This window comes from Taudactylus pleione, unplaced genomic scaffold (assembly GCF_031769625.1).
Source record: "Taudactylus pleione unplaced genomic scaffold, aTauple2 ptg000910l, whole genome shotgun sequence".
NCBI classification, from domain to species: domain Eukaryota; kingdom Metazoa; phylum Chordata; class Amphibia; order Anura; family Myobatrachidae; genus Taudactylus; species Taudactylus pleione.
In genome coordinates, this window is record NW_028285311.1 from 388,372 (window position 1) to 413,384 (window position 25,013).

General features: G+C 44.1%; 2 protein-coding genes across 2 annotated transcripts in view; one reads left to right on the forward strand and one right to left on the reverse strand.

Moving 5' to 3' along the window:
- Window positions 1-11,229, forward strand: part of LOC148473808 (uncharacterized) — a 227,874-nt gene extending 216,645 nt beyond the window's left edge. The window contains exon 15 of the mRNA XM_088459418.1: window positions 10,111-11,229. Coding sequence (XP_088315544.1) covers window positions 10,111-11,126 — 1,016 coding nt within the window. The 3' untranslated portion in view covers window positions 11,127-11,229. The remainder of the gene's footprint in view (window positions 1-10,110) is intronic.
- LOC148473809 (uncharacterized) overlaps window positions 1-25,013 on the reverse strand; it is a 285,177-nt gene that overhangs the window by 166,328 nt on the left and 93,836 nt on the right. The window lies entirely within an intron of this gene.

Genomic DNA, 25,013 nt, shown 5'->3' on the forward strand with positions numbered 1-25,013 from the left:
AGAAGAAGAGACGTATGTGACTGATATGAAGGCAGAAGATATAGAGGGAGTAGAAGAGACGTATGTGACTGATATAAAGGCAGAAAATATAGAGGGAGAAGAAGAGACGTTTATATGGGGTGATCAGCAGTGTAAGGATGAGGAAATCCCTACAGATAATAGCACAGGTGAGGAAAAACACTTATTACAGAAAACTGTCACATATTTTCCTTGCTCAATCACTACAACAATTTCTTATCCTACACCCTCCTCTGTCAGTACAAACTATTAAGGAATATGTATCTGCCCAGTTGCGGAGTCAAAAGCAATCAGCCCCTTTTATGCTCCTGCTCTCCCCCCTCACATCATGTCACTGTGTGTTACCAGCCCAGAGATCTGACCAGTCTCCTCCCCACACTCTCTGGTGTATCTTATATATCAGGAACCATCAGCCCCTATTATACTCCTGCTCTCCTCCACACATCATGTCACTGTTACCAGCCCAGAGATATGACCAGTCTCCTCCCCACACTCTCTTGTGTATCTCATACATCAGGAGCCATCAGCCCCTATTATACTCCTGCTCTCCTCCTCACATCATGTCACTGTGTGTTACCAGCCCAGAGATCTGACCAGTCTCCTCCCCACACTCTCTGGTGTATCTCATACATCAGGAGCCATCAGCCCCTATTATATTCCTGCTCTCCCCCTCACATCATGTCACTGTGTGTTACCAGCCCAGAGATCTGACCAGTCTCCTCCCCACACTCTCTGGTGTATCTCATACATCAGGAGCCATCAGCCCCTATTATACTCCTGCTCTCCCCCTCACATCATGTCACTGTGTGTTACCAGCCCAGAGATCTGACCAGTCTCCTCCCCACACTCTCTGGTGTATCTCATACATCAGGAGCCATCAGCCCCTATATACTCCTGTTATCTATCATTTACACATTTTAGAAGTCAACACTTTATTGTGTGTTATGGTAGTAATACAATACAGTACATCCCACTAAGTGGTACCTAAAGCAGTCGCCATGTTGATCACCAGTCCCTTTGATCAGATGTTACCCACACAGTGTACCTTGGACAGGGCAGCAGCCCACACCTCAAGTGCTGACGGATATCAGTCACTGCAATCACCTCCTGTATGTCCATCCAGTGAAACAGCTATCAGGTGCAATGTTCTGCAGAATTATGAGGGGATCCCTAGTCCAGCAGCCTAAAACCGCCAAGGCCGGGACTTCTTCCCACTGTACCATCCTGTAATACTGTCCTGCTGGAATGAGACAAAGCTCCGCTCTCCAATATCTCCTTGTAGGAGCCTAAACTCCGCACCCCAGAGGACGGTACACAGTACTGAGCCCCAACCCCCTCTTGTCCTTTCCTTGTAATACAGCTCAGGGCCCACAATGTAGGGGTACACCCCTGTGCAGGTAACTCATTAGTGTGTGTCCTGGTATTGGGTATCCCTGCAGGGGGGCTTGGTGTGATGTACACTCCCCCTGATTACTAGTTACCCCCTGTGGTGTGAGTGCCTTAGTCTCTGAGAGTTACTAGGATAGAACAATGGGACTCAGATACCTTTCATATGTCACCTGATAATGATAATGTAACATATACACAACATGACAGCCTAATTGTACACATTTCTACTCTACACCCGCTTATGTGCTGTCTATACCCCTCACCCACAGTATATGCTGCACATTACTACTATACACCCCATTATGTGCTGTCTATACCCCTCACCCACAGTATAAGCTGCACATTACTACAATACACCCCTTATGTGCTGTCTATACCTTTCACCCACAGTATATGCTGTACATTACTACTATACACCCCCTTATGTGCTGTCTATACCCCTCACCCACAGTGTATGCTGAACAGTACTACTATACACCCCCTTATGTGCTGCCTATACCCCTCACCCACAGTATATGCTGCACATTACTGCTATGCACCCCCTTATGTGCTGTCTATACCCCTCACCCACTGTATATGCTGCACATTACTACCATACGCCCCTTATGTGCTGTCTATACCCCTCACCCACAGTGTATGCTGCACATTACTACTATACACCCCTTATGTGCTGTCTATACCCCTCACCCACTGTATATGCTGCACATTACTACTATACACCCTGTATGTGCTGTCTATACCCCTCACCCACAGTATATGCTGCACATTACTACTATACACCCCCTTATGTGCTGTCTATACCCCTCACCCACAGTATATGCTGCACATTACTACTATACACCCCTTATGTGCTGTCTATACCTTTCACCCACATTATTTGCTGGACAGTACTACCATACACCCCCTTACGTGCTGCTTATACCCCTTACCTACAATATATGCTGCACATTACTACTATACACCCCCTTATGTGCTGCCTATACCCCTCGCCCACAGTATATGCTGCACATTACTACTATACATCCCATTATGTGCTGTCTATACCCCTCACCTACAGTATATGCTGCATATTACTACTATACACCCCCTTATGTGCTGTATATACCCCTCACCAACAGTATATGCTGCACATTACTACTATACATCCCATTATTTGCTGTATATACCCCTCACCTACAGTATATGCTGCATATTACTACTATACACCCCCTTATGTGCTGTCTATATCCCTCACCCACAGTATATGCTGGACAGTACTACCATACACCCCCTTACGTGCTGTTTATACCCCTTACCTACAATATATGCTGCACATTACTACTATACACCCACTTATGTGCTGCCTATACCCCTCGCCCACAGTATATGCTGCACATTACTACTATACATCCCATTATGTGCTGTATATACCCCTCACCTACAGTATATGCTGCATATTACTACTATACACCCCCTTATGTGCTGTATATACCCCTCACCCACAGTATATGCTGCACATTACTACTATACACCCCCTTATGTGCTGTATATACCCCTCACCAACAGTATATGCTGCACAGTACTACTATACACCCCCTTATGTGCTGTCTATACCCCTCACCCACAGTGTATGCTGCACATTACTACTATACACCCCCTTATGTGCTGTCTATACCCCTCACCCAAAGTATATGCTGCTCATTACTACTATACATCCCCTTATGTGCTGTCTATACCCCTCACCTACAGTATATGCTGCACATTACTACTATACACCCCTTATGTGCTGCCTATACCCCTCGCCCACAGTATATGCTGCACATTACTACTATACATCCCATTATGTGCTGTCTATACCCCTCACCTACAGTATATGCTGCATATTACTACTATACACCCCCTTATGTGCTGTATATACCCCTCACCAACAGTATATGCTGCACATTACTACTATACACCCCCTTATGTGCTGTCTATACCCCTCACCCACAGTGTATGCTGCACATTACTACTATACACCCCCTTATGTGCTGCCTATACCCCTCACCCACAGTATATGCTGCACATTACTACTATACATCCCATTATGTGCTGTCTATACCCCTCACCTACAGTATATGCTGCATATTACTACTATACACCCCTTATGTGCTGTCTATATTCCTCACCCACAGTATATGCTGCACATTACTACTATACACCCCCTTATGTGCTGTCTATACCCCTCACCCACAGTATATGCTGCACATTACTACTATACACCCCCTTATGTGTTATCTATACCCCTCACCAACAGTATATGCTGCACAGTACTACTATACACCCCCTTATGTGCTGTCTATACCCCTCACCCACAGTGTATGCTGCACATTACTACTATACACCCCCTTATGTGCTGTCTATACCCCTCACCCAAAGTATATGCTGCTCATTACTACTATACATCCCCTTATGTGCTGTCTATACCCCTCACCTACAGTATAAGCTGCACATTACTACTATACACCCCTTATGTGCTGCCTATACCCCTCGCCCACAGTATATGCTGCACATTACTACTATACATCCCATTATGTGCTGTCTATACCCCTCACCTACAGTATATGCTGCATATTACTACTATACACCCCCTTATGTGCTGTATATACCCCTCACCAACAGTATATGCTGCACATTACTACTATACACCCCCTTATGTGCTGTCTATACCCCTCACCCACAGTGTGTGCTGCACATTACTACTATACACCCCCTTATGTGCTGTCTATATCCCTCGCCCACAGTATATGCTGCACATTACTACTATACATCCCATTATGTGCTGTCTATACCCCTCACCTACAGTATATGCTGCATATTACTACTATACACCCCCTTATGTGCTGTATATACCCCTCACCAACAGTATATGCTGCACATTACTACTATACACCCCCTTATGTGCTGTCTATACCCCTCACCCACAGTATATGCTGCACATTACTACTATACACCCCCTTATGTGCTGTCTATACCCCTCACCCACAGTGTATGCTGCACATTACTACTATACACCCCCTTATGTGCTGCCTATACCCCTCACCCACAGTATATGCTGTACATTACTACTATACACCCCCTTATGTGCTGCCTATACCCCTCACCCACAGTGTATGCTGCACATTACTACTATACACCCCCTTATGTGCTGCCTATACCCCTCACCCACAGTGTATGCTGCACATTACTACTATACACCCCCTTATGTGCTGTCTATACCCCTCACCCACAGTGTATGCTGCACATTACTACTATACACCCCCTTATGTGCTGCCTATACCCCTCACCCACAGTATATGCTGCACATTACTACTATACACCCCCTTATGTGCTGCCTATACCCCTCACCTACAGTATATGCTGCACATTACTACTATACATCCCATTATGTGCTGTCTATACCCCTCACCCACAGTATATGCTGCACATTACTACTATACATCCCCTTATGTGCTGTCTATACCCCTCACCCACAGTATATGCTGCACATTACTACTATACACCCCCTTATGTGCTGTCTATACCCCTCACCCACAGTGTATGCTGCACAGTACTACTATACACCCCCTTATGTGCTGTCTATACCCCTCACCCACAGTATATGCTGCACATTACTACTATACACCCCCTTATGTGCTGTCTATACCCCTCACCCACAGTATATGCTGCACATTACTACTATACACCCCCTTATGTGCTGCCTATACCCCTCACCCACAGTATATGCTGCACATTACTACTATACATCCCATTATGTGCTGTCTATACCCCTCACCTACAGTATATGCTGCATATTACTACTATACACCCCTTATGTGCTGTCTATATTCCTCACCCACAGTATATGCTGCACATTACTACTATACACCCCCTTATGTGCTGTCTATACCCCTCACCCACTGTATATGCTGCACATTACTACCATACGCCCCTTATGTGCTGTCTATACCCCTCACCCACAGTGTATGCTGCACATTACTACTATACACCCCTTATGTGCTGTCTATACCCCTCACCCACTGTATATGCTGCACATTACTACTATACACCCTGTATGTGCTGTCTATACCCCTCACCCACAGTATATGCTGCACATTACTACTATACACCCCCTTATGTGCTGTCTATACCCCTCACCCACAGTATATGCTGCACATTACTACTATACACCCCTTATGTGCTGTCTATACCTTTCACCCACATTATTTGCTGGACAGTACTACTATACACCCCCTTACGTGCTGCTTATACCCCTTACCTACAATATATGCTGCACATTACTACTATACACCCCCTTATGTGCTGCCTATACCCCTCGCCCACAGTATATGCTGCACATTACTACTATACATCCCATTATGTGCTGTCTATACCCCTCACCTACAGTATATGCTGCATATTACTACTATACACCCCCTTATGTGCTGTATATACCCCTCACCAACAGTATATGCTGCACATTACTACTATACATCCCATTATGTGCTGTATATACCCCTCACCTACAGTATATGCTGCATATTACTACTATACACCCCCTTATGTGCTGTCTATATCCCTCACCCACAGTATATGCTGGACAGTACTACCATACACCCCCTTACGTGCTGTTTATACCCCTTACCTACAATATATGCTGCACATTACTACTATACACCCACTTATGTGCTGCCTATACCCCTCGCCCACAGTATATGCTGCACATTACTACTATACATCCCATTATGTGCTGTATATACCCCTCACCTACAGTATATGCTGCATATTACTACTATACACCCCCTTATGTGCTGTATATACCCCTCACCAACAGTATATGCTGCACATTACTACTATACACCCCCTTATGTGCTGTCTATACCCCTCACCCACAGTATATGCTGCACATTACTACTATACACCCCCTTATGTGCTGTATATACCCCTCACCAACAGTATATGCTGCACAGTACTACTATACACCCCCTTATGTGCTGTCTATACCCCTCACCCACAGTGTATGCTGCACATTACTACTATACACCCCCTTATGTGCTGTCTATACCCCTCACCCAAAGTATATGCTGCTCATTACTACTATACATCCCCTTATGTGCTGTCTATACCCCTCACCTACAGTATATGCTGCACATTACTACTATACACCCCTTATGTGCTGCCTATACCCCTCGCCCACAGTATATGCTGCACATTACTACTATACACCCCTTATGTGCTGTCTATACCCCTCACCTACAGTATATGCTGCATATTACTACTATACACCCCCTTATGTGCTGTATATACCCCTCACCAACAGTATATGCTGCACATTACTACTATACACCCCCTTATGTGCTGTCTATACCCCTCACCCACAGTGTATGCTGCACATTACTACTATACACCCCCTTATGTGCTGCCTATACCCCTCACCCACAGTATATGCTGCACATTACTACTATACATCCCATTATGTGCTGTCTATACCCCTCACCTACAGTATATGCTGCATATTACTACTATACACCCCTTATGTGCTGTCTATATTCCTCACCCACAGTATATGCTGCACATTACTACTATACACCCCCTTATGTGCTGTCTATACCCCTCACCCACAGTATATGCTGCACATTACTACTATACACCCCCTTATGTGTTATCTATACCCCTCACCAACAGTATATGCTGCACAGTACTACTATACACCCCCTTATGTGCTGTCTATACCCCTCACCCACAGTGTATGCTGCACATTACTACTATACACCCCCTTATGTGCTGTCTATACCCCTCACCCAAAGTATATGCTGCTCATTACTACTATACATCCCCTTATGTGCTGTCTATACCCCTCACCTACAGTATAAGCTGCACATTACTACTATACACCCCTTATGTGCTGCCTATACCCCTCGCCCACAGTATATGCTGCACATTACTACTATACATCCCATTATGTGCTGTCTATACCCCTCACCTACAGTATATGCTGCATATTACTACTATACACCCCCTTATGTGCTGTATATACCCCTCACCAACAGTATATGCTGCACATTACTACTATACACCCCCTTATGTGCTGTCTATACCCCTCACCCACAGTGTGTGCTGCACATTACTACTATACACCCCTTATGTGCTGTCTATACCCCTCACCTACAGTATATGCTGCACATTACTACTATACACCCCCTTATGTGCTGTCTATATCCCTCGCCCACAGTATATGCTGCACATTACTACTATACATCCCATTATGTGCTGTCTATACCCCTCACCTACAGTATATGCTGCATATTACTACTATACACCCCCTTATGTGCTGTATATACCCCTCACCAACAGTATATGCTGCACATTACTACTATACACCCCCTTATGTGCTGTCTATACCCCTCACCCACAGTATATGCTGCACATTACTACTATACACCCCCTTATGTGCTGTCTATACCCCTCACCCACAGTGTATGCTGCACATTACTACTATACACCCCCTTATGTGCTGCCTATACCCCTCACCCACAGTATATGCTGTACATTACTACTATACACCCCCTTATGTGCTGCCTATACCCCTCACCCACAGTGTATGCTGCACATTACTACTATACACCCCCTTATGTGCTGCCTATACCCCTCACCCACAGTATATGCTGCACATTACTACTATACACCCCCTTATGTGCTGTCTATACCCCTCACCCACAGTGTATGCTGCACATTACTACTATACACCCCCTTATGTGCTGCCTATACCCCTCACCCACAGTATATGCTGCACATTACTACTATACACCCCCTTATGTGCTGCCTATACCCCTCACCTACAGTATATGCTGCACATTACTACTATACATCCCATTATGTGCTGTCTATACCCCTCACCCACAGTATATGCTGCACATTACTACTATACATCCCCTTATGTGCTGTCTATACCCCTCACCCACAGTGTATGCTGCACAGTACTACTATACACCCCTTATGTGCTGTCTATACCCCTCACCCACAGTATATGCTGCACATTACTACTATACACCCCCTTATGTGCTGCCTATACCTCTCACCCACAGTATATGCTGCACATTACTACTATACACCCCCTTATGTGCTGCCTATACCCCTCACCCACAGTGTATGCTGCACAGTACTACTATACACCCCTTATGTGCTGTCTATACCCCTCACCCACAGTATATGCTGCACATTACTACTATACACCCCCTTATGTGCTGCCTATACCCCTCACCCACAGTATATGCTGCACATTACTACTATACATCCCATTATGTGCTGTCTATACCCCTCACCTACAGTATATGCTGCATATTACTACTATACACCCCTTATGTGCTGTCTATATTCCTCACCCACAGTATATGCTGCACATTACTACTATACACCCCCTTATGTGCTGTCTATACCCCTCACCCACAGTATATGCTGCACATTACTACTATACACCCCCTTATGTGCTGTATATACCCCTCACCAACAGTATATGCTGCACAGTACTACTATACACCCCCTTATGTGCTGTCTATACCCCTCACCCACAGTGTATGCTGCACATTACTACTATACACCCCCTTATGTGCTGTCTATACCCCTCACCCAAAGTATATGCTGCTCATTACTACTATACATCCCCTTATGTGCTGTCTATACCCCTCACCTACAGTATATGCTGCACATTACTACTATACACCCCTTATGTGCTGTATATACCCCTCACCAACAGTATATGCTGCACAGTACTACTATACACCCCCTTATGTGCTGTCTATACCCCTCACCCACAGTGTATGCTGCACATTACTACTATACACCCCCTTATGTGCTGCCTATACCCCTCACCCACAGTATATGCTGCACATTACTACTATACATCCCATTATGTGCTGTCTATACCCCTCACCCACAGTATATGCTGCACATTACTACTATACATCCCCTTATGTGCTGTCTATACCCCTCACCCACAGTATATGCTGCACATTACTACTATACACCCCCTTATGTGCTGTCTATACCCCTCACCCACAGTGTATGCTGCACAGTACTACTATACACCCCCTTATGTGCTGTCTATACCCCTCACCCACAGTATATGCTGCACATTACTACTATACACCCCCTTATGTGCTGTCTATACCCCTCACCCACAGTATATGCTGCACAGTACTACTATACACCCCTTATGTGCTGTCTATACCCCTCACCCACAGTGTATGCTGCACAAACGTACAGTCCATGAAATATACAATGCCAACTGACGAGGGCTATCACAGCTGTGGTTATCTTCATATTTTAAGACAAAAGTAATTTTTTGTAAATGTATCATAATTACTTGTACTCTGGATAAAGAAACAAAACCACTAAACATTGAGAACTTAAATAATAGGAAGATTTGTTCCTAGTTAAAATAAACTGGAAATAACTCTATTTCTATGCCATTTATGTTATTTCCAACAGATGGACGCACAATCAAGAATACCTCGGAGGGAGATCTTAATTCGTGTCCACATTTTAAAATAGAAGATAATGTCACACAGGGTTCTCCAGGAGACATCCCCATTACTCTAAATTTGCATCCAGTACCTCACAGTGCAGATATATCATCTGGTCCCTGTAATCATAAGGAATGTTCCCCTGATACCTCTGATATTGCTACACACAGTACAGCTCTCAAAGGTGATAAAAAGTTTCTCTGTTCTGATTGTGGGAAATGCTTCACAAGGAAATCACATCTTGTTATACATCAGAGAAGTCACACAGGTGAGAAACCATTTTTATGCTCTGAGTGTGGGAAATGTTTTACAGACAAATCAAATCTTATACATCAAAGATGTCACACAGGTGAGAAACCATTTACATGCTCTGAGTGTGGGAAATGTTTTACTGCCAAATCATATCTTATTACACATAAGAGAACTCATACAGGAGAGAAACCAATTTCATGCTCTGAGTGTGAGAAATGTTTTACAGCTAAATCAGATCTTGTTAAACATCAAAGATGTCACACTGGTGTTAAGCCATTTCCATGCTCTGAGTGTGGGAAATTGTTTACACAGAAATCACATCTTGTTAAACATCAGAGAAGTCACACAGGTGAGAAGCCATTTCCATGTTCTGAGTGTGAGAAATGGTTTGCATGGAAATCACATCTTGTTAAACATCAGAGAAGTCACACAGGTGAAAAGCCTTTTCCATGTTCTGAGTGTTTGAAATGTTTTAAAACAAAATCAAGTCTTATTAGACATCATAGAACTCACACAGGGGATAAATCATTTCCATGTTCTGAGTGTGAGAAATGTTTTACAGCTAAATCAGATCTTGTTAGACATCAAAGATATCACACAGGGGAGAAACCTTTCCCGTGCTCTGAGTGTAAGAAATGTTTTACAGAGAAATCACATCTTGTTAGACATCAGATAACTCACACAGGGAAGAAACAATTTACATGCTCTCAGTGTGGGAAATGTTTTACACGAAAATCAAATCTTGTTACACATCAGAGAAGTCACACAGGTGAGAAACCATTTCCATGTCCTGAATGTGGGAAATGTTTTACACAGAAATCACATCTTGTTAGTCATCAGAAAAGTCACAAAGGAGAGAAACCAATTTCATGCTCTGAGTGTGGGAAATGTTTTACAGAGAAATCAGATCTGGTTACACATCAAATAATACATAAAAACGTGAGCTGATGGACATGATACACAATAATTCGTTTAAAATCTTTCGGTTAATCTTCTAATATATATAGTGCATCCGGAAAGTATTCACAACGCTTCACTTTTTCCACATTTTGTTATGTTACAGCCTTATTCCAAAATGGAATAAATTCATTTTTGTCCTCAAAATTCTACACACAATACCTCATAAAGACAACGTGTAAAAAGTTTTTTTGAGATTTTTGCAAATGTAATAAAAAAAAAACACTAAGAAATCACATGTACATACATGTACTTTGCCATGAAGCTCAAAATTTAGCTCAGGTGCATCCTGTTTCCACTGATCATCCTTGAGATGTTCCTACAGCTTAATTGGAATCCACTTGTGGTAAATTCAGTTGATTGGACATGATTTTGAAAGGCATACACCTGTCTATTTAAGGTCCCACACTTGACAGTGCATGTCAGAGCACAAACCAAGCATGAAGTCTAAGAATTTGTCTGTAGACCTCCGAGACAGGATTATCTTGAGGCACATATCTGGGGAAGGGTACAGAAAAATATCTGCTGCTTTTGAAGGTCCCAATGAGCACAGTGGCCTCCATCATCCGTAAATGGAAGAAGTTCGGAACCACCAGGACTCTTCCTAGAGTTGGCTGGCCGTCTAAACTGAGCGATTGGGGAAGAGGGTCCCTAGTCAGGGAGGTGACCAAGAACCTGATGCTCACTCTGTCAGAGCTACAGCATTCCTCTGTGGAGAGAGGAGAACCTTCCAGAAGGACAACCATCTCTGCAGCAATCCACCAATCAGGTCTGTATATTAGAGTGGCTAGATGGAAGCCACTCCTTAGTAAAAGCACATGGCAGCCAACCTGGAGCTTGCCAAAATGCACCTGAAGGATTCTCAGGTCTGATGAGACAAAGATTAAACTCTTTGGTGTGAATGGCAGGCATTATGTTTGGAGCAAACCAGGTACCGCTCATCACCAGGCCAATACCATCCCTACAGTGAAGCATGGTGGTGGCAGCATCATACTGTGGGGATGTTTTTCAGCGGCAGGAACTGGGAAACTAGTCAGGATAGAGGAAAAGATGAATGTAGCAATGTACAGAGACATCCTGGATGAAAACCTGCTCCAGAGCACTCGATCTCAGACTGGAGCGACGGTTCATCTTTCAGCAGGACAACGACCCTAAGCACACAGCCAAGATATCAAAGGAGTGGCTTCAGGACAACTCTGAGAATGTCCTTGAGTGGCCCAGCTAGAGCCCAGACTTGAATCCGATTGAACATCTCTGGAGATATCTGAAAATGGCTGTGCACCGACGCTTCCCATTCAACCTCATGAAGCTTGAAAGTTGCTGCAAAAAGGAATGGGCGAAACTGCCCAAAGATAGGCGTGCCAAGCTTGTGGCATCATAGTCAAAAAGACTTGAGACTGTAGTTGCTGCCAAAGGTGCATCAACAAAGTATTGAGCAAAGGTTTGTGAATACTTATGTATGTGTGATTTCTTAGTTGTTTTTTTTTTTTAAATTTGCAAAAATTAAAAAAAAAATACTTTTTACACGTCATTATGGGGTATTGTGTGTAAAATTTTGAGGACAAAAATGAATTTATTCCATTTTGGAATAAGGCTGTAGCATAACAAAATGTGGAAAAAGTGAACACTTTCCGGATGCACTATATATTACACAGTCATGGACAACAGATGGGAACAGACAAAGGAAAGAACAAGGAGGAAAAGATGTATTTTGTGTTGCAAACCAAAAGCAAGTAGTCCTCAGTCACCTTGAACTCTAGCCAATAGAGCCCTGTGAAGACAAATTCCGAATGTCAGTCTATCCTGGAGAACATCACATCTTCCATCTGGATGTCATGGCCATGTCACTGTGCTGGAGCCCGGAACCTACTTACTAGGTATGGCGGTGCTGGTCCCCTAGGGCTGTGATGATCCCACTGCGGGCTGGTGCCAGCCAGCACCTGCTGCAAGTTCCTTTCGCTGCCAGTGGTACCTCTTTGTTGCTGTGGCTATCGGCAGCATCACCTTTTCTCCCTGGCTGCTGCTGTGGCCGGCTCTGTCCTTCACATTGGCTTCGGGTGGCTCTTGCTCCTGTAGGGATAACATCCCCACTATGAAATTTAAAGGCCCAAGGAGCACCAGATGTGACGTCATGTTTGATGCCTTTTTCTAACCTCCCTATTTAAGGACGTCTCAGGGCAATCTTTAATGCCAGAGTATTAGGCTCATATCCAGCACTCCAGCATCTTTTTTGCACGAATGCCCAGTGTAGTTTCCTGTGTTGTGATCCATTCCGTTTGACTGTTCTCCTTGTCTGCTCCCTTGGTACTGCTTCTGGTGACTTTCATGTTCCAAATTTGGCTATTTTTCTGACCTGACTCTGCCTGTCCCATGGTACTGCTTTGCCTGCCTGGTTCAGACTCATTCCTATCGATTATGCTCCAGTTCACCTCATAGGGACCAGTCTCTATCTTCAAACCCACCAGCCAGTACATAGGATAATCAGAGGGCCGTGACCTGCATATCGCGTGCTGCGAAGCTCAAACCCCCTTGTGGAGGTCCCTGGTAAAGGCCACTGATACATTAGCCTCTACGCCAATCCCAATTGTATGGTCCACATCCATACCATCCCAACAAGAGTTGTGACAGGACAATTCTGTGAAATCATGCCTGAATCGGGGAAGAACTAAGATTTTGCTTTCATTAATATATTAAGGTGATTTACTTGCGAATAGACATCTCAGTGTAGTTTAAAAGAATCCGCCCCAAAAAAAGATTTTATCTCTGGACCTGATATCTTCTTGGAGATCTCAGTTACCGTTCACTAAGACAACAGTAATCCTGTGACCTGCCAAATATGGGAGGCTGTTCCTGGATGAGAACCACATCTAAAACATTGACCAGGGAACATTTTCTGTAAAACAATTGGGCTCTTATACCAGAAAGACAGTAATTTGTACTGAGTTTCACTCAATGGCCTAAAGGCTTTGGAAACTTATGTGGGTAAAATTAAAAATATTCCATTATTTATCACCGATATGAAGGTTGCATTCTCGTTGCCTTTGGAGAATAAAATTCAGAAGGCTACTGAACTGGTATTCCCCCAATAGTGTGTAAATTAAAGACAGGAAATGCCTAAGAAGAACCCTAGAGGAACACCAGGACTCATGAGAACTTTCCTCAGCCCATTGTCTCTAATTAGGGAAAGAAATTGATGATTTATCTGTCAGTAGATCCATGAATCCTGCTCTGGAAGCCTCAGTCGGTCCTGTAACTCAATATATAGACAACACAGGTGTCAGTGTAGGGGAAAGTCTGGGAGCCATCGGAATGCCGACTGAGGCCCATTCTATCGCGGTCCATTATTTGAGCTCAGCTGGGCAAGACCATGTCAGCAACCTATGTAAGTGCATTGTGAGATGATTAGTTTTAATTTCAGATTTTGGGAAGTTGGTTCATTGTATTTGAATTAAATCCATTTGAGGCCTTATAACTTGCAGAGCATACGTTAAAATGTAACTGAGGGGCCTGAGCTGTGATAATCAATCATAGGAAATTCCTGGATGACAACTGAATAGGGATTGAATAAAGTTTCTAGTAATAGGGATTGAATAAAGTTTCTAGTAAAAGATTCTAGATGTGTGAAGCATCATGTGGTATTGTGCTGTGAAGTGACTGGCTACACATGGCTGCACCACTGTGACTATAACATGCAACTGAGAGCGTTATTGTCAGTCACATGACAGATCTAAGCTTATCTGATTGTTACTCTGTACACATTAAATATCACGTCTTCTAGACTTACAGTTTGAATTGCATAATTTCTGACACAACTGCATGATCATAATTGCGGAAGGCAGGGAGTTGGAGACCACCTTGATGTTTCCGCATGCACAGAATGGAATCGCTATGCCTCGGTGTCCGACCGCCCCAGGCAAAGTCACTGAAGATACCAAGAAGTTCCTTTTAACAAATCCCAGGGGAACCTGAATTGGTGATTCTTGCAAACAGAGAACTTTAGGAAGAGCATCATGTTGAGGACACCGACTCTACCAAGCCAGGAAACTGGCTTAATAACCAATGGCCTAATTTTCTGAAGGGCTGGTCTGTAATTAGCTTTGATGTGATCAGAGGCCTGTCCAGTGACCATAATACCCAGACACCTTAGCTGGGAGGGTTTGTTAACAGTTTTACATTACATTGACCATAAATAATTTGATTTGGTGCTGGACAACCAACCTGAGGCACCCCTGCAAGTGTCCCAAGGCACCCCAGGGTGCCACGGCACACAGTTCAGGAACCACTGATCTAGAGGCATAGTTAAGGGTTTTTATAAGATGTTGCCCATAGCATCCAATCAGATTCTAGCTATTATCTTTTAGTAGGTGCTAGATAAGTAGAACCTGATTTGTTGCTATGGGCAACATCTCCACTTTTAAAGACCCGTACTTTAGTAAATATACCCCCTAGTATTAATCCCCAAATGGTGAGTGCTGTGTATTTACTTTATTTGTATTTATTGGGGAATTTGATGACCCTTATACTCCAGCTTATCCCACGCCCGGTTATCTCGGTTTAGGCGCATCCACTACCCTCTGTGAGAGAGATTGTGAACCTGCCATTAGTAAGTCAGTACATTATTGTGCACATTGCAACATGCTGGAGGTGCGGTGACCAGGTGGCTCCTATCTCCTGCAGGGTGAGTGTGTTAGTCTTTGCCTGGCCAGGTGTGGGTGCTGTATCCCCAGCATTTTGGAGGGAGGGAGGTGATGCTATGTGGCCGGTTTTGGCTTTGGTGTGAGCAGATGTGTCTGCAGGGTACACAGTGTGTAGCACAGCCAGATACTTACATGAGTTGCTGAGGAGGAGCCTCTATGCCACCCAGTCTGGTTTAGCGAGTACTATAGGCCTCCCTCGCCCCCTGCAGAGGACTGGGATTGTACACATGCTTAGAGAGGTGGAGGTCAGGTTTATAGATGGCAATGCAGAGGACTGGGATTGTACACATGCTTAGAGGGGGTGGAGGTCAGGCTTATAGATGACAATGCAGAGGACTGGGATTGTACACATGCTTAGAGGGGGTGGAGGTCAGGCTTATACATGACAATGTAGAGGACTGGGATTGTACACATGCTTAGAGGGGGTGTAGGTCAGGCTTATAGATGGCAATGCAGAGGACTGGGATTGTACACATGCTTAGAGGGGTGGAGGTCAGGCTTATACATGACAATGCAGAGGACTGGGATTGCACACATGCTTAGAGGGGGTGGAGGTCAGGCTTATACATGACAATGCAGAGGACTGGGATTGTACACATGCTTAGAGGGGGTGGAGGTCAGGTTTATACATGACAATGCAGAGGACTGGGATTGTACACATGCTTGGGGTGGAGGTCAGGTTTATAGATGGCAATGCAGAGGACTGGGATTATACACATGCTTAGAGGGGGTGGAGGTCAGGCTTATAGATGACAATGCAGAGGACTGGGATTGTACACATGCTTAGAGGGGGTGGAGGTCAGGTTTATACATGACAATGTAGAGGACTGGGATTGTACACATGCTTAGAGGGGGTGGAGGTCAGGTTTATACATGACAATGCAGAGGACTGGGATTGTACACATGCTTAGAGGGGGTGGAGGTCAGGTTTATAGATGGCAATGCAGAGGACTGGGATTATACACATGCTTAGAGGGGGTGGAGGTCAGGTTTATAGATGACAATGCAGAGGACTGGGATTATACACATGCTTAGAGGGGGTGTAGGTCAGGTTTATAGATGGCAATGCAGAGGACTGGGATTATATACATGCTTAGAGGGGTGGAGGTCAGGCTTATAGATGGCAATGCAGAGGACTGGGATTGTACACATGCTTAGAGTGGGTGGAGGTCAGGCTTATACATGACAATGCAGAGGACTGGGATTGCACACATGCTTAGAGGGGGTGGAGGTCAGGTTTATAGATGACAATGCAGAGGACTGGGATTGTACACATGCTTAGAGGGGGCGGAGGTCAGGATTATAGATGGCAATGCAGAGGACTGGGATTATACACATGCTTAGAGGGGGGGTGGAGGTCAGGTTTATACATGACAATGCAGAGGACTGGGATTATACACATGCTTAGAGGGGGTGGAGGTCAGGTTTATAGATGGCAATGCAGAGGACTGGGATTATACACATGCTTAGAGGGGGCGGAGGTCAGGTTTATAGATGGCAATGCAGAGGACTGGGATTATACACATGCTTAGAGGGGGGGTGGAGGTCAGGCTTATACATGACAATGCAGAGGACTGGGATTATACACCTGCTTAGAGGGGGTGGAGGTCAGGTTTATAGATGGCAATGCAGAGGACTGGGATTATACACATGCTTAGAGGGGGTGGAGGTCAGGTTTATAGATGGCAATGCAGAGGACTGGGATTGTACACATGCTTAGAGGGGGCGGAAGTCAGGATTATAGATGGCAATGCAGAGCGCTGGGATTGTACAAATGCTTAGAGGGGGCGGAGGTCAGGATTATAGATGACAATACAGAGGGCTGGGATTGTACACATGCTTAGAGGGGGCGGAGGTCAGGTTTATAGATGACAATGCAGAGGACTGGGATTGTACACATGCTTAGAGGGGGCGGAGGTCAGCCTTATAGATGACAAAACACATGCTTAGAGGGGGTGGAGGTCAGGTTTATAGATGGCAATGCAGAGGACTGGGATTATACACATGCTTAGAGGTGGTAGAGGTCAGTCTTATAGATGACAATGCAGAGGACTGGGATTATACACATACTTAGAGGGGGTGGAGGTCAGGTTTATAGATGACAATGCAGAGGACTGGGATTGTACACATGCTTAGAGGGGGTGGAGGTCAGGTTTATACATGACAATGTAGAGGACTGGGATTGTACACATGCTTAGAGGGGGTGGAGGTCAGGTTTATAGATGACAATGCAGAGGACTGGGATTGTACACATGCTTAGAGGGGGCGGAGGTCAGGATTATAGATGGCAATGCAGAGGACTGGGATTATACACATGCTTAGAGGGGGGGTGGAGGTCAGGTTTATACATGACAATGCAGAGGACTGGGATTATACACATGCTTAGAGGGGGTGGAGGTCAGGTTTATAGATGGCAATGCAGAGGACTGGGATTATACACATGCTTAGAGGGGGCGGAGGTCAGGTTTATAGATGGCAATGCAGAGGACTGGGATTATACACATGCTTAGAGGGGGGGTGGAGGTCAGGCTTATACATGACAATGCAGAGGACTGGGATTATACACCTGCTTAGAGGGGGTGGAGGTCAGGTTTATAGATGGCAATGCAGAGGACTGGGATTGTACAAATGCTTAGAGGGGGCGGAGGTCAGGATTATAGATGACAATACAGAGGGCTGGGATTGTACACATGCTTAGAGGGGGCGGAGGTCAGGTTTATAGATGACAATGCAGAGGACTGGGATTGTACACATGCTTAGAGGGGGCGGAGGTCAGCCTTATAGATGACAAAACACATGCTTAGAGGGGGTGGAGGTCAGGTTTATAGATGGCAATGCAGAGGACTGGGATTATACACATGCTTAGAGGTGGTAGAGGTCAGTCTTATAGATGACAATGCAGAGGACTGGGATTATACACATACTTAGAGGGGGTGGAGGTCAGGTTTATAGATGACAATGCAGAGGACTGGGATTGTACACATGTTTAGAGGTGGCGGAGGTCAGGTTTATAGACGGCAATGCAGAGGACTGGGATTGTACACATGCTTAGAGGGGGTGGGGGTTAGGCTTATAGACGGCAATGCAGAGGACTGGGATTGTACACATGCTTAGAGGGGTGGAGGTCAGGTTTATAGATGACAATGCAGAGGACTGGGATTGTACACATGCTTAGAGGGGTGTAGGTCAGGCTTTAGCCTGTCTTATAGAAGGCAATATTACACACACAATTGACTTTTTATATATCTTGAAAAAGCAACATATTCACAAACTTATTTAGAATGCATTATATTCTATTCACTATATTTTAGATTGTATTTTGTATGTAAATTGAAAAGCACTTTTACAGTAACATGAATACACATGACATTTCAGTTAAATTATAGGTGAGGCTCAGGCAGCTTCCACAGACCATGGTTCACCTCCTGGGGAGTGCTCGGCCCAAACACATGCCCCCTCCCCCCCAAGCTACCATGCGCATAATCTGCAGACAATGACAGAATACGATTGTATATAAACACAACTACATAAAATAGTGGCAATCGCAAACAGCAGATTTATTGCAAGATGGTATAGCAATCATGCCAAACATGTAATAAACTCAGATACACATGCAGTTGGCAGTATGGAATTGCAGCACAACACACCTCCGGAAGAAATCTCGCTCTCTGGCGGACTTCCTTCACTTCAAGTTTGTTCTCTCTTCCTACAGCTCAGCTCTCTCCCTCGCCAAGGAATCCTTCCAGTCGCTCATCGCCTCTTAGTCCTCCAATCCCCGCTGCCTCTTTGGTACTTTCAACACTTCTTCGTCCATCCCTCCCATCTTCCCTAACTGCATTTGACTTTGCCTCTTTCTTATCCAAAATCGAGGCAAACCATATCCTCCAATCTCCCTACTGCAACCTCACCATCTGCACCTCCTGGCCACCCCACCTTGTGCTTCTTCAGCCCCTCTATGGGTGATGAGGTCCACTCCCTCATCTTGTCATCTACCCTCCACCTGCCCCCCTGACCCTCTCACTTTTCGCCCTCTACACTCCCTCTCCACCAATGCTTGCTCCCACCTCGCTCACCTTTTCAACTTACCTCTCCATCGGCATCTTTCCCTCACCATTCAAACATGCTCTTGTCATACCTATTCTAAAAAAAACAACCTCGACCCATCCTCACTCGCCAACTACCGCCCCATTTCTCTTCTCCCTTTCACCTCCAAACTACTTCAGCGACTTGTCTACAGCTGCCTCACCAGCTATGGGCCGCATTCAATTAGTCGCCGGGTTTCCGCAGGTGATGGCAAAATCCTGTTTTCGCCGTCATCGTGTGTTGTGATGTGTTTTCGCCTGGTCCGTTTCCACCTTATTCAATTTGAAAGAGGCGAAACTCTCACACATGCGGAAAGTGGCCAATCACGCGAATCCGGAGGAGGAGATTTCGCCGCGGGCGGAAACTTATCGGCGCTTTGGCACCTTTTTTCTATAAGGCTCTGATTGGCTGTTGGTCATCCACCATTTTGACCAGCCTGCAGCGTGGAGAGAGTGCAGTGTCCCTGACCATTTTGGTTTGCTGGCAAGGGCACCTTTGGTGAACAAAAGTCAGCAAGAGAGCAGCAGCAGCAGCACCAACCAGTGTGACCAGCAATCCAGGATCCAGAGGAGAGAAGATAGCGTCTGGGAGCAGAGGAGCCAGCCCGTGGAGGAAGGTTTCAGCACCCATTTCTTTTTGTGTAGGTAAGTGTAATCTGTCCCAGTCACCCAACCCTTACCCTGACCCATACACTCACCTAGGCAATGCTGCACCCCTTTAGGACCCTCCCCCCTATATTATTTGCATCTACAAAAATGAATGTTGTTATTTTTGCCCTCAGATAACCCCCCCTTTCCTTTGCTTTCATTAGTATTTTTGCTTTTAATGCAAAAAGTATGCAATGTTTACTCCTCACAACCCCCCTTTCATTTTTTTATTTGTACTCTTACACCCCCATCGTCCAGTACCCCTCAAGCTAATACTTCCTCTAGATAGATGCATTTGCCACATACCAACACCAAATATAAATTTTTCATGAGTTAATAATGTTTAAAAAAATCTACTGAAATCTATTTCATGTTTTTTTTCCCCGTGCCTTTTATGTTTTTGAATGTATATTACACAAGTCTATTGTCAATATTTTTTGTATTAATATTCCTTTAATTATATTATAGGTTTGTATTAAAGAAATGCAGAGGGAGAAGAGACTGCGGTCACCCCGTTTGCCCCGCTCTTCTGACAGGTCCCCGGACACCTGTGACGAGTGGCAGGAGTCACAGGAAGAGGGGTCAAGACAGAGGGATAGGAGTGCGGCGGGGACAACCCAAGGACAGGAGCGTGGAGATCGTCCCACCCAGGTATAGTAATTATATCACAATTCCACACACACAATAACATAGACACTTATAGGGGTCAATTTAAAAAAAGTTTTAAAAAAAATATATGGAAAACTAAACATATCCATATTTTTTAGGTAAAACCCCTATTCAGCAATGAGATAATAGCGAAGATAACGCATTTATCTCCATTAAATCCCTATTTGCATAGTACTGCACGGTAGGGGTCAGGCCTTTGACCTCTACAGTGCTTTAACACTGCTATTCAGATAAACCCAAAAAATGTTAATTCACTTTACAAATATTTACTTGATATAACATCCTCGCTAAATGGCGTTATATGAAGAATATTCATAATTATCCCTAAGGGCCATATTCAATTTGGAGGGAAAAGTCTGTTATCGGCAGATCGGCGATGACGTAATTTTTGCCATTTTCACTTATCCCCATATTCAATTTCAAAGACTTTTTGCAGGTGCGAAAAGTCTTTGTAGAAAGACGGGGATAAGTTTTCACCACTGTTTAGGTGGCGAAAAAAAGTGCAGAATTGGGGTTTTGGGGTGCAGAATAAAAATAAAAAGCCTGCAGCCTTGGCAATGTCCCCTAAATGTAATCTGTTTAAAAAAAAAAATAAATAAAAATCCTCAGGACACCCCAAAAAAGGTACTTTCATTTTGAGGGCAAAAAAAATGTTGGGGAACAAACTTAAAAACTAGTAAAATAGCCTCAGGGGGGGTCCCCATGTATGCGGCAGGTGTTTTCTAGAATGCAGGTGGTTGCGGCAGAGGCATTTTTGAAGGATTAAAAAAAAAAAAACATTTTAGGGACTTAAAAATAAGCCTGCACCCATTTCCATGTACCCCAAATTTGATGGGACTAGTTTTTTACCCCCCCAAAAAAGATAAATGCTATACTTCACCACTTCTTCACAGGCACATTTATGCACCTGCCGTGGCTATTTAAAAACCCTGATTACCTTCAGCAGATCAAATCGGGGCTACCCATAGTGATCCCCCATGTCTGACCATCTTTTGGGGGGTGACAGGCTGATTTCTCCAAAACTGACAGGACTTTACGATACTTACCTTTCCGCCGGGTCCCGTTTTTGCCGGACCCTAATTGAATACGGGGATAAGCGGGCACGCGCCCGCCCGATACTTTATTGCTGCAAAAAACGGCAATGATGGCGAAAAGTCCGACCTCGGACTATTCGCCTCAAATTGAATATGGCCCTAAAACTGCATGGACAGAGGGAAATTTTCCCATAAGTCCCTGCAGCATCGTGTAACTCAGTCTCCGTGACTGCTTTCCGATGACCGGCGACAGATAAGTCCAACTAGAGTATTTTTAAACCTTCAGAAAGTGATTAACATGTGTATAAAGGCTTTTTAATAGCCTGTACATATGTATATTTCTGTGCGATTATATTAAAGATTTATATAAATGTAAATTCTTACAGCACATAAATATACATGTATACAGGCTAGTTTAAAGCCTATATACACATGTAAATCACTTTTGGGAGGCTGGAGATCTACTTACCCAGTCGGTGGTCTCAGCAAGCAAGGATGGAGACTGTTCCCTACTGCATGACTGAGCATGTGCAGAAGAAAAAAACAAAAGGTATATTATTTTTTGGAATACTGAAAACAATGCCTTCTATAACATGGCTGGGACAGCGTGTTTCCGCAACTGCTGTCCCTGCAGGGAAAATTGTTGAATAGCAACAATAAATTATTTTAAAAAAACACGGTGTTGTTGCCCTATAAATATCCGGCCAACATCATCACTCTAGTTGAATAGACCCCTTATATTAAAATATTATTAATACCACACCAACGCTGAAGACATACACAAACGTATGGCAACACTTTGGTCCATAACAAGGACAACAGTTCTGGCATGCACTGATTAATGCAACGCAAGACTAATCCTATAGGAGTGTGTTACACTGAAATAGGGATTACTCTTCCACAACCATTAATATGTTATATATTGTATAAAGAGCCACTGTTGTCCCTATTTAGAAAACCCTGTTTATTCAGGGTTTATGTCCATCCAAATTAACTATCTAAAAATCTTTTATACAGTCCCAAAGTAAAAAGTATCACATCATATTTATTCAAAGTTGTCCCTAGTTTTGCCATATTTTTTTTTTATTAATTATTTTCATCTTTATTTTATCCTGCAGTGATATTGTAGCGGCGTAAAATAAAGATGAAAAGTTGCACTAATTTAAAAAAAATAGGGACTACAGTGACTGTGATTATATCCTGATACTTTCAAGTTTGGTAATGCACAAGGAATTTTTTTGTTCGTAATTCTGGTTAAAAATTTATTTATTTAAATATTGAATATACACCCCATAACCATTTGTGGGATTTATTGTAGTGACCTGTTCAAAGATTTTTTCCATAAATTTGCTTTTTATTTATTGGTTGTTTAATCTGTATGGTTGTAATAAAATTTAATTTTATTTACAGCCCAGCAGGACAGAAGACATCCCTTCATCACAAGAAGAGCCAACGGCAGCAAGTGAAAAGCCATCAAAGAAGCCAAGGAAGATCCGCTTCAGTGAGACAGGAAACAGCGCGCTCATCGATGGAATCTACAAGCATTATGACAAGATTTTTGGTCATCGTGCTCAAAACACATCGGTCAGGGAAAAAAGGAAGATCTGGGGTGAGGTTGCTTCGAAGGTCACCGCATCCTCTGGAAGACATCGAGATGCCGACGTGTCAAGAAGAGGTACACCGACTGCAAGAGACAAGCCGAGGAAAAGATGAAAAACCATTGAGAGCGTGGAGAGGAACCAGAGGAGGACCACCTTTGACCATTCGATGGCTTCCATGGGAGGAGAAGATCCGGGACCATATGAATCCCATTATGGTTGCCGGCGTACAAGGATTACTGGACAGACATGATCCAGCAACACATGTTCTAGAGGGTAAGAAAACATTTAATTTTAAAGTTTAAATTTAACTTTCACAATATGTTTAATTTTTTCTTAATTTGATTTTTAGACCAACCATCTTCAGCGCCACCCACACAGAAGATCGACATCTGACAGACAGAGGGAATCGACTTTGACATTGGGAACTATCAGACGGACAGCAGATGGTAAACTAATCTGCATTTTTTTTACATAATGATCTCTGTCTAAATTGTTTTATTGCTTTAGTTTAAAATCTGAGTGACTTTTTTCTCTTTTAAAAATTTTTTTTTTACATTTTAGAATCTACAACAACACAAAGACCACCAAAGAGCAAGGTGGCAGCGAGAAGAAAGGAGAAAACCACCATGATCCAGCCTACAGTCCGGCATGAAGAGGAGCCAAATCTGCCATTGCTCCCCCGCATCGGTTTGGAATCTCCAGGACCAAGATTGGAAGGTAATATATAATCTTGTCTTTTACCTCGAGACAGAGTATTCAGATGACCTCCCACCCTATATATCGGTACCCCTAATTCTTTTAGCAATCATCTTCTCATCCCTAGCGGAATGTACTGATGTGACCGGAGGTGGCAAGGCCGACCGGTTACAATCCTGATCATGGAATGCTGGCAAAGGATTTAAGACAGGCGTCAAGATCCGGGATCCCGATCGTTGTGGACTGGGTAAGTATGTACTTAGCCCAAGGATGGGGGAGTTAGGTTTAGGGCAACCCCTGGGGAGGGTTAGGCTAGGGTAAGGGGGGGTTAGGCACTAGGGGGGGAGGTTAGGGTTAGGCACCCCCCTGGGAGGCTTACGTTTAGAGAAGGGGGTTAGGCATTAACAAGGGGAGGTTAGGTTTAGGCACTAGGGGGGGAGCTTAGGGTTAT